The 12,183-nt window shown below is 37.2% G+C and overlaps 1 protein-coding gene across 2 annotated transcripts in view; it reads left to right on the top strand.

Moving 5' to 3' along the window:
* The window catches only part of RNF144B (ring finger protein 144B), a 159,288-nt gene that overhangs the window by 130,162 nt on the left and 16,943 nt on the right, over positions 1-12,183 (top strand). For both annotated transcript variants that reach the window (XM_058555183.1, XM_058555182.1), the window contains exon 4: positions 3,085-3,145. In XM_058555183.1, the coding sequence (XP_058411166.1) occupies positions 3,085-3,145 (61 nt within the window). The remainder of the gene's footprint in view (positions 1-3,084; positions 3,146-12,183) is intronic.

Below are 12,183 nucleotides of genomic sequence, written 5' to 3'. Positions count from 1 at the left end.
CAAAGACACCAAGGAACTGCCACAGATTGGAGAAGGCTAAGGAGATATGATAACTAAATGCTAGGTGGTCTCCCAAATTGGATCTTGGACTAAAAAACAGTTATTAGTACAACAATTTGTGAAATTTGAATAAGGCTTGCAGATTGTTTAATTATTTTGTATCAATGTAAATTTTATTATTTCTATAATTAACTATGGTTATATAAGGTGTTAACATTAGGAGAAGATGGGAGAATGGGATTTAGGAGCGATTTTTGTAACTTTTGTAAGTCTAAAATTGTTTCAAAATAAAGTTAAAAAGGAATGTTCTGGTATAATTTTGAATTTTTTTGTTGGCAGGAAGAGGATAATTGTATACCACAAGACACCTCTTTATAATCTCTTCTATTATTCTCTAGGATTTTCAGTTTTGTAATCAATTTTAGAGTCCTTGTGTTTTGTTTTGTTTTTTTTAGAAAGGTGTAGCCCTTTAACCTGTGGCCTCATTGAGCCTTCAATAAGCATCCTAACACATTTATTTCAATTTTATAATTGTAGAAGATCTTAAGCGATAGTGCCTTAGCTCCAAATGGCCGTGGAACCAGGAATTTAACACTTTGGATTATCTTTTTTACCAGGTCCAGCTTTTTCTCGTCTAAAGCCAAAGGTGTAATAGAAACATCTCAGAAAATTAGTCTCATCTATGAAATCCAACAAATGATAAGATGGAGGAATAGATATTTAAAAAAAAATTATATGTATTTCTTGCCTTCTGAGTAATTTAAGTTCCTTGGAGGCAGCTTCTGTGTCTCCTGTCCTCACATGTGTCCCCAAGCTTCCAGTCAGTGCTTTACTCATAGTAGATGTCAAGTATACACAGAAGATGCAAGTCTATGTGGTGGGGGCTGGGGAAGAGAATGATGTGTTCTGGGGGTTATCTTTACTCCAAAAGGATCAAACAGAGTCAGAAGTGACAGAACCTTTTGTGATCACAAATTTCAATAGAAAAATTGATTTACCTTATTAAGGCTTAATTCCGTATAAACCTTTGACCTATAAAATAATAAATAGGAGATTCAAAGTGGAGTAAGAGACAAAAAAAAAATTAGAGACCTCTGGACTTCCCTGTTGGCGATATGTCCTCCGATGAAATTTATCTTTCTAATTTAAAATTAAACATCCATCTCTACTGTTGTTGACTTTTTACTGCATTAATTTCTGTCATTTTTCTCATTAGCTTTTCATCTGTGTCTAAAATATCTTATCTCCTGTTTGCTTTGTCTTCTGTAAACTGCATTTGACTTAGCTGTTATATAAATTACTTGTCATTGAAAAAAATCAGAATTTTTAGAGATTGACCTTGAGGGGTTGGAAAAGGTCTTCAGCCCAGAAACTAGTTTAGATGGGGGCAAGTAGGGTACAGGACTGTCTCACAGAATCAAAGACCTCAAATAGCTTTTTACGGGGAGGAGTGTTAAAAATAGACTTATAGAATATCACTGAGATCTCTCGGGTCCAGATGGTATCACCTCCCAAGTCACCATGGCCCACAAGTTGAGTAGTATTAGATCTTTTGTTGTCCACCTACAATGAATCAATGACTAAGTCAGGAACCGAACTCTGATTCCTTAATGCTCCCATCCCTTCACTTGCCTGCACCTTTTCTCTCCAACTCTGCATTTTATTTGAGACACCATTGTCTTTCAGGAAAGATGTCCGGGTATCATTATAACAGATGAAACAAAACTTGCTTTCAGTATAATAAAAGTCTAACCATACTTTAAAAAAATTATCATAAAATACATATCATATAAAATTAACTATAATGTTTTACAATGATTGCTAAGGAGCTTTTATTTAAGGTGCCAGATGAAAATGCATCATTTTCTCCCCAGCTGGAGTAAAATGTTATAATTAAATTAAATTTATGTTTTACCATATTTTTCTCGGAAAAGAGAAGGCTGAACTTGCCTGTTTTGTGGTTCTTCGTACATTTTAGCTAATTTAGTTTAATTCATTTGCAAAATAAACGTGTATTTTTTTGTGAGAGGGAGGGTTAGATTTTGAATACCTTTTAAAGTATATTGTATTTGTTAAGTACGGTTTTAGCTGCCTCATTTTTTTACTCCGGTTTTCTCAAAGCAGACTTCCTTCTATTAGTTGCAAGAACTTTCATCTAGATATATTTTATACCAAAAAATATGTAATGCTTTAGAGTTGTAATTGCCAAGGCTAAGACTGTGTCCTGTATCAACTTGTTGAATGTCTGGAAGCCTAATATCAGATCCTTTGATTTTCTCAGTTATAAATCTTTTAAGCAACATCAATATACTTATATGTTGACGTCAACGGAATTACTATTTTTAGAATGCCAGTTTAAGAGCAGTTAGCTTCTCCTGCATCTGCCTTTGAAATGTAATTTAAAAATGATTAATCTGAAATGTCATTTGGTTAGGTATGAATCATTGTTGTTTACTAGTAAACCTTTGGTTCATATTACTGTCTGAAGTGGAAATGGGAGTCTAGCCACAAGAAATATTTTAGGTATTTCTTTTCTCCCAGGACATGGATGGCAGTGAGTGATAACCAAGGGCCCGAAGAAGTTATTTTTGGTCAGAAGAAATGATTTTAATAATACTTAGAAGGTATTATTCCCTAGGTGACTAATGAAATTTTCATAATTCCTGAGGCACTATCTGCCTAACTTTACTTTTAAGGGTTCTAAAGCTAGAACCTAATCATTTTACAGTTTCTTAAATGAGCGTAGAGAGAAAAGGAGCATCTTTTGTACATATACACAAATGATTTGGGAAGTCCAAAAATTGGGTTGTCTGGCCTTAGTAGTCGCTAATAAAAGAATGGAAAGTGATCAGTGAGTTCTATGAAGGGTGCCATGAGCAGCGGCTCCCAGCCGTGGCAGAGGATTGGGGATGGTTTGGGAATTGCTGCTTGTGTTACTGCATGAACAGTGTAGAGAAAAAGAAATTTGCAAACAACTGGTATGGAGAGGATTCAGTAAGCCAAACAAGAAGGAGAGGTCATAAAAGGCTGGTAATTTGAGGCTCTGTGATGACTGAAATCTCATCTTTCTAATTCTGGTTTCAGATTGCCTGTTTGGTACCTGTGGATCAGTTTCAGCTTTATCAGCGGTTAAAATTTGAACGAGGTATGTATACACTGTTCTTTTTATCCTGATGGTGAATGTGGTTTATATGTGTCATCTGTATACTCACCTGCAGGAAAGATTAAGGCAGCTGTGGGCTGTCAGCAAAGCCACCAGGGTACTCTGAAAGGGGAAAACAGTCATTGCAACATAAAATTTCAGCTTTCTCAGCCACAGCCAGAAAAAATGCAGACTAACAGGAAATAGAACTTTCTTTATGTTAGTTGTTTTGTATTCTTAATTTGGCTCAAGTGAGAGAAGTTCTGCAAAAATTGGGTAGTTTCACAATAACAATACGACAAAAGAAAGTGACCTTCAAAATGGTTTTTACCACCAATTTGCCCACTCTTGAAGGTCACTTCAAGACAATCAGCCCAAACATTTTTACTGCTCCTTATAATATTCACCATTTGTTCTTTTGATACTACATTTGTAATCATAGTAATGGCTCAGTGTATCATTCTAATGTGGTTTACAATGTGTTAGACTAATTTTCTTTCTGACTTTGGCCTTCGGGTAAGTTATATAGCTTTTCTATTAAAACTGCTTTTTTATCTGTAGGAATTATTTTTTTACTCCTTTTGGTTTCTCATAGATCTTTCTTAGGAGCCCTTTCCCTCCTGTCACACCCTAATATGTTCTTGAACTAAATGGTCTATTTTTCCATGTCTAAGAAGTAGAAGAAAGTTGTTTGCCCTAGAAATCATCAGACTGGAGTGGTCTCGTCGACTGTATAAAATAAACTCTAATCTAGGGTGAGCATACAGTTTTCTGATTGCTAACTTTTTTGTGTGTGTGTGAGGAAGATCAGCCCTGAGCTAACATCCGATGCCCATCCTCCTCTTTTTTTGCTGAGGAAGACTGGCCCTGGACTAATATGCACGCCCATCTTCCTCCACTTTATATGGGACCCTGCCACAGCACGGCTTGACAAGCGGTGTGTTGGTACGCGCCTGGGATCCAAGCCTGCGAACCCCGGTCCGCTGGGGTGGAGTGTGCGCACTTAACCGCTTGCACCACCAGCCCGGCCCCTGATTGCTAACTTTTTAATCAGGGTTAATAAAGTCTAGAGGTAAGTGTAGGGGGAAAAATGAACATTTATCTATCCTGTGCCAGTTAGTGTGGTAAACACAATCACCTTTATCTCATTTAATTTTTGCAATTACCCTGACAGATAATTCTTACATGAAAAAAGAAAGAAAACCACGCAGAGCATGAAGGGAGGAAGAGTAGGAATACTTGCAGGGGATGCAGGATGATATTCGCTACCTAGGCCCAAGGTTTGGTCCAGTCTCATAGGCTCGTTTTTTTTTCAGCAAGCCACAAGCAGATGCTTCTTTTATGGGTTGCTCATTTAACTAAATTTATAAGACTGATATATTAAGGTAGAATTTACTAAAAAATTCCTGGACTGGATTACTTGAATTACATTTTTGTCCTATAGGAAGATGCAGGTAGGAGGCTAGGAAATAGTTAGAATGTTGTGGTGAACAGGGAATCAGAACCAGCAGAGTCAGATGGACTTTAGGTTTAATGGATGAAGACAGCCTGGTGCATCTGTCCTGTGTGGATTCTGAGCTAACTAGAGAAATTCATGACGGAGTAAGTTTATATTGGCTCTCCCTAATCCGTCCACGTGAGCTAATTAGATTGAGCATTATAATACCAGATGCTGATTTATTGGATGTGAGAGCCAGAGATGATAATGGTATCAAACAGCTACCCTGCCATTCTCCTGATATCCTTTTTATCCCAATATCCTCCTTTATAAGAATAAGTTACTGTTGGAACATAAACATTCCAAGTATTCACTCCAGGGATGGATGTGGCTGGTAATCAGGGCCATGATTTGAGGGCTTTTATCTGGAGAAAGTCAAACAGTTAGGTTGGATTTTCAGGCTGCTGCTTTTTTTTTTTTTTTTTTTTTTTGTGAGGAAGATCAGCCCTGAGCTAACATCCGTGCTAATCCTCCTCTTTTTGCTGAGGAAGACCGGCTCTGAGCTAACATCTATTGCCAATCCTCCTCCTTTTTTTTTTCCCCAAAGCCCCAGTAGATAGTTGTATGTCATAGTTGCACATCCTTCTAGTTGCTGTATGTGGGACCCGGCCTCAGCACGGCCGGAGAAGCGGTGCGTCGGTGCGCGCCCGGGGTCCGAACCCGGGCCGCCAGTAGCGGAGCGCGCACGCTTAACCACTAGGCCACCGGGCCGGCCCTCAGGCTTCTTCTTAAACATTCAATCTCTTACACTTGTCAGTCTCACCAGCCCTACTCAGTAACCCGGACTCAGCCCGTTTGTAGTATTCTCCGCCTCTCCTCCCCCAAGACCACCAACCTCCTCCCCACCCGCCCCGCTGCTGCCCCATCAGCCCCGAATTTCTCATTGTTTACATTTTACGGACATACTTATTAGCTAAAATGTCTTTTTGTAATTAATTAGACAAATTCTAATAGTATCTGGAATTAAAACTTTCTGTGAGTTTGTTCTCACTGATGAGTATAAATTTTTAGTGTATTTTAAAAATAGTTGCTCAGAGCCTGGATGAGAATGCTGGCTCTACCACTTTCTAGCTGTGTGCCCTTGGGCAAGTTACTTAATTTCTGTACCTCAGTGTCCTCATCTGTAAAATGAGGATAATAGTAGACCCTATCCCATGGGGTTGGGATGAGGATTAAATGAATCAATACATGTAAAGCACTTCCTTCAGTACTTCCTGTGTCTCAGTGTTCAAAATATTAATAGTTGTTAGTAATAAAAATACTAATAACTTAAGAGTAGCACCTTTTACCTTAGCGTATATTTAAGTTTCTTGTCCTATTCATTTTTTTCCAAGATTAATCATAACATTCTCTAGGAAATATCCTCATATTGAGATAGATATTATGAACATCTTGTTATCAATGGGATTAAAACACTTGAAGTTAATTGGCTACATCCATATTTTTTTTTTTTGGTGTTGTACAGTCCATGAGTTTGGACATATTTATAATGACGTGTATCTACCGTTATACTATCATACAGAGCAGTTTCACTGCCCCCAAAATCCTCTGTGCTCCACCTACGCATCCCTTTCTCCTCCCTAACCCCTGGCAACCACTGATCTTTTTACTGTCTCCATAGTCTTGCCTTTTCCTTAATGTCATATGGTTAGAATCATACAATATGTAGCCGCCTCAGATTGGCTTCTTTCACTTAGTGATATGCATTTAAGTGCCACATGCATCTTTACAGTGTGGCTAGCCTTGCCATAGGCGAGGTACACATGGAAAATCATTGGCCCAGACTCGCACTCTTCCCCAGATAGCGCTTGGATAGATGTCACCATGCTCTGCTTTGTGACTGGGACTTTTTCAGGTTCTCGCAGTGCTCAGCCTTACTTCTGATTGACTTTTTTCTTCATTAGATGTGATAATATATTCACTCTGGTTACAATCAAGTTGGGCAGGCCTTGGAGCCAGTCTTTTTTATAGGTGGTCTTGCATATCTCTGCTTTGATGCGTTATAAACTGATCAAATAATTTTACTCATATGTGGAATTTATTTTTTCCCCCAAGTTCTAGGCAGATTCCCCACTATAGATCCCGTGAATTGACAATTGATTTTATTGTTCTTATTTTATAGATAAAGAAACTGCAAATTGGAGACGTTGAGACTTGCCTAGGATCACATAGACTATGTCTAAGCTTCCTCATCTATAAAAATGTTTAAATTCTATAATATTTTATTGGGGTAAAAGATATAAAGAAACATAAACATAAAATTTACCATTTCACCCATTTTAGGTGTACAATTCAGTGGCATTTAAGAACAGTCACAATGTGCAACCATCACTACCATCTATTTCCAAAACTTTTATCACTCCAAGAAGGAACTCTGTAACCATTAAATAATAACTTGCCATTCCCCTCTTCTCCCAGCCCCTGGCAACTTCTAATCTACTTTCTGTTCTGTGACTTTGCATAGTCTAGATATTTCATGTAAGTGGAATTGTACAATATTTTCCTTTTGTTTCTGGCTTATTTCAGTTAGTATAATGTTTTGAAGGTTCATCCATGTTGTAGCATGTATCAAAACTTCATTGCTTTTTCTGGCTGAATAATGTTCCATTGCATGTATATATACCACATTTGGTTTATCCATTCCTTTGATGATGGATGCTTGGGCTGTTTCTACCTTTTGGCTATTGTGAATAATGCTGCAACAAACATTGGGGTACAAGTGTCTGTTCGAGTCCCTGCTTTCACTTCTTTTGGATATATAACCAGAAGTCGAATTGCTTGGTCATGTGGTAGTTCTCTGTTTAGTTTTTGAGGAACTGCGAAAATGTAAATCTCTGTAATTTAAATTTACATTTAATTATATATTTTTATTATTGTAATGTAGGGAAGTGTGTTAAATTGGGAAGTATGTTAAATCTTGTGACCATTTGGTTCAACTCCCTCATTTTATAAAAAAGAAACTGAAGCCCAGAGACATTTTAATCTTAGGTGATTTTGGAATTTGTAATTATGCAATTCTTTATTATCATCCATTACAAATAATTATTTTTCGCAAATAGACATTCCAAGTAAGAGTAAGTTTAAGTTAATACAGTGCTACATAATGGAATTTACTGATTGGAATAATATTTATCTAAACTGTATACCTCATATTTACATAATAGACTACATATTTACTTCAAGGTTTACCAGCTAGGTGACTTTGAGGTCTATGCCAAGAAAATATTTTATGTGGAACTCTTTAGAAGGGGATCTTGAGATGCATTAAATACTAGTATTGTGAATGGATTAAATGACTAACTGGTGGAAAGTAAAACTCGTCGGCTTGGGCTCTGAGATAGAATTGTAGAGATTGTTGTTCCTCTGAAAAAATGTAGAATCAGATTAGTGGCAGCCCTCTATCTTAGTTATAAAAATTATCGTTTGTTTTGTCCAATTCTTATTGCCTACCAAGTTCTCTTCTTAGTTTTTAGTTTGTCATCCAGTGTTTTAATTGTCCTCTGCTTTATGTTACGTATATGGTTAGCTTGCCTTTTATGTCTTTGTTTTCATCCAAGTCTTTGTAGGGAAAAAACCTTTTGAATAGAAATGGGCCCAAATCATCACTCTGTTGACAGAAAGCAGAGAAGTACCATTTGGCATTGATTGGTTATTCTGTGAATCTACTTTCCATCCATCTGTGACTTTTCCATTGGCTACTACTGTGTTTGTGGCTTTCCTTTTCTGTGTCTGTCTTCCAGTATTAACAGAGAAAAGGAAATGCTAAGTTGGGCATGTGTTCGTGATTACTGCTTTGCTTTCTACTGGTTCTCAAAGCACATGCCTGATGATTAATGCTAGATTTTTGATTGCCTCTTATTTCTAGAATCTACTTTTTCAAAACAGTTTTTTAAAAAATTGGGTTAAGATTATCCATTTCTAGTCTTTCAGCACTTTTCCTATTTTGTGTGACCCTGTTTTACTTATTGTAACTGCAAGTTGCTTCAGTTCCTTGGTAGGTTCACGTGGCTGTTCTTGGATATTTGTATTATCATATAGTGATTAGAAACTTACAAATGGTTTAAGAGCCATAGTGTTCTCCTTCATAAAAAAGTGAAGTAAAAAAGGAATTTGTTCTCCTGTTATCTGTTAATCCTACTGCATTCACTCGTGTATTCAGTATGTACTTATTTATGTACTGAGTATCTGTTATGTCCCAGGTGGCAGTTCCAGATGCTGCTTCGAGCTATGGTTCCATCTTTCTTTGAAAGCCCTTTTGTTCTCAGCGTTTTTCACAAGCCTTTTTTTCATTTTGAGTCTTAACGTTTATGAGATGGCTCTGCGAGTTTTATCTTGCCTTTTATTTGTCCTTGATAAAATGCTCCCACCCCATCTTTTGTGTCTGATCATTCAGGTTTTATCTCACCAGAGCTCCTTGTGTAGTTATTTGGTTTCTTTTAGTGTTTTTTCTTTGTAAGACTGGGTGATACTTCATCACCTTATTGTCAGTTCAGTTTTATTTTTTAACACCTCCATCTCTCATTAGTCATCTTCCTTTTCATAGTTTCTGCTCACAAGCCCCATTCTTATCATCTCTCTGTGTGTGTATTTTCTTTTTGAGCCTGCTTTTCTGGTGTTTTGTGGTAAATGTGTGACTAAGTCTAGGGTTTCCTTCCTAAGCTATTCTGTGCTTTCACATGATAACACTTTCTCCGCTTCACGCTTCCTCTACTTTACCATCCAGTTCTTTCTTGTTGATCAGTTTTAAATCTAAAACAACAACCCCTAGGTGTTTCAGCTTTCCTCTGAAAAACTAAAGTATCTGCAAGAAAAGACATTTATTAGCAGGTAGGGTGAGATTTCTAAAGAAGACCTGAATGAGAGGCACAATGTTAAGTGTTTCCCTTTCCCTGTACTCTTCCATTTCCTCATCTGTAAAATGGGTAAATAATGGAATGATTATCCTAAGGCTCTAGTAGAGAATAAATGAGTTTGTAGTGTGTCTGTCACAGTGTGCATTCAATAAATTATTACTGCCATTATTATTGTTGTTGTTGTTGTTACTCGTCACTACCACCACCAAATCTTCTCCCCTGTTTTCTAAACTATACCAAGAAAGCATCTTCCAGGATCCAGATCATACCTTGGACTGAATATATACTACAATAATATCATTTTTGCTTTCTTTTCATCTTAATCCAATTTTTTTCCAGCATGTTTCCATCCTTATTGTCCTAGATTCTAGAGAGTTGTGTAGAAACTTGATAATCAATGCTAATTCCTTACACCACCCATCATATCAGTTTCCCTCACAGTACACTCTTACTCTAACCATGAATCCACCTTCTCTGACCACCTCCAAAGAGATCCTGACTTGCTGAAATGGAGCATTCAAAGTTGCTGCTTTAAAGAGAAAAGGTTCCCATGATGATAGAGGGACTTAAAATCTATTTAATAATATGACTATGTTTCTACATAGAGAATGGTGTTCTAGGAGTAAAAAGGCCTGATCCCCTTATATACTTATTAACCATGAATTATGCAAACTCCTAACTTCTGTAGGTCTTAATATAACAGTGTTAGACTAGATAACCTGGAAAGTTGTTTCCAAATTTGAAATTCTGTGGTTCTCTTCAACTATCTTGAAAGCAACCCCTCTGCCGATGGCCACCTCTGTTTGAGTACATTTACTGTAGCAGGTGTTAATTCTGATCAGATTAGTTTAATTGCATTTTAACTATGTGCGGAAGACCTTTGTTCTTTGAGATATCAGAAAGCAAGTTCACTTTGGCATAACTAAAAATGCAATGGGTCATAAAAGTTGAAACAATTTGATTTATTTCAGTTGATAATTAAATTAGGTTGGGTGCATGGTGTTTCCTTCAATAATAAAAATTCATGTGATGTCTTTTTTGGCACAGCCTCACAATGGTAGAGAATGGCAGAAAAATACTCGTGTCAGTTGAGAGAATATACAAGAGAATAAAAAGCAAACTCTACATATCTAATGCTGATAGTTCCAGGTGGGAAAACCAAGGTTCTTGAGTTCAGTTTTTGAAAACTGAAAACAATCACTGGAATCAAACATGGTCTTTAGGTCTCATGGCAGTTTTATACTCTTACAATATTTCTATTTCCCAATAATTGTCAGAAGTAGAAAATAGTTTTAAATGGCGTTTCCTGCCTTGCAAAATTTATATGAACAAGCAGAGTCTTAAGGTCAAATAGTCATGGGGCTTGACTTCAGTAATCAATTCTCATTTTCATAAGTAAATTCCAGTTCAAGTATGAATTTGTCTGTCTCTGATGTAAGTATGTTACAGTCAGTCACTCCTAAATCATGTTCACATTAAAGTGTTGGGGACACTATTAGTTGGGGGCTGATTTACACAGATCCCTGGTTTCTCTTTTTCTGGTTTTCTCAACTTTTCATCTCAAAGCTGCATGACACTTTCGTTACTGCCTATGCAGAAGAAATAGTTGAATATGCATTAGTTTATTTTTTTCCAACTTTGGAAAAGAAATTTGAAGGGAGAAGAAAATAAACCTTAAACATTTTGGATAATTGTGCTTTTTGTTTATCTCCATAATTGCTGTGTTTCCTGGGCCAAAAACCAGGAGATAGAATTGAATTCACAATAATAATAATAATAATAATAATAATAATAAATGTTTTAAAACGTCTGCCAATAACCCTGTGGGACCCCCTTTCCCCTCAAACTCCTCTCAGATGGATGGTGTGGAGGAAAGAGTGGAGAAGACGGCTCTTGCTCATGTGATCGCGATGTGGCTACCACCTGGTGTCCATCAATCTGTTCCTCTTTGGCTTGGGTTCTGGAAAGTCCTGTTAGCTGCCAGGGTTGCCAATGTCTGATGCCCCTTCAGCGTTTTTTCGTTTTCTACTGATCTGGCCTCTTGGCCCCACTTGTGGTACACTCTGTTACTTGAGGTATATAAAGCAAAATTGTGCTCTGAATGGCATATTGGAATTATAATAATTTTTAAAAAATAAGTCTTTTAGCTTCTATTAACTTTTATTTGTAGCTGCTCTTCTAGGAGCTGGGCTGAAGGGCAATCTGAAGGGCAGATGCCGTGCTGTGCTCAGATACCTTTTCAGTGTAACTGGCCAGACTTGTATGTCTGGATCCCTGTTCCAATGGAGGAAGCCCTTCTCCAAGAGACCCCCATATGCCCTGTGCAAAAATCTCTCTGGACAGTTGTTTCTGTTCTTCAGAAATATCTGAATGCAGGACTGAACAGTATGGAACCTTGCCATATATGCTATCATTATCTTTTATTACCATAGGGAATTGATCTACAGATACTATTTCTTACACTTCTGTTATGTGGCTTCATTCATTTATTCAACGAATACCATGCTCCAGGCATCTTTCTAGGTCAGTGGTTGTCAACTGGGATGACTGCATCCAGCTGCATCTCTGCTAGGAAATCTTGATAGTTTCACCTTCAAAATATGCTCCAAATTTTTAGTGCTTCTATTTCTAACCTATAATCCAGTGCATATCTTGGGTTAGACCACTACAATAGCCTCCTAATCCATCTC

Source organism: Diceros bicornis, chromosome 14 (genome assembly GCF_020826845.1).
Source record: "Diceros bicornis minor isolate mBicDic1 chromosome 14, mDicBic1.mat.cur, whole genome shotgun sequence".
Classification (NCBI taxonomy): Eukaryota; Metazoa; Chordata; class Mammalia; order Perissodactyla; family Rhinocerotidae; genus Diceros; species Diceros bicornis.
Note: the sequence above shows the minus strand (reverse complement) of the source record. Positions and strands in the feature narration are given on the sequence as shown.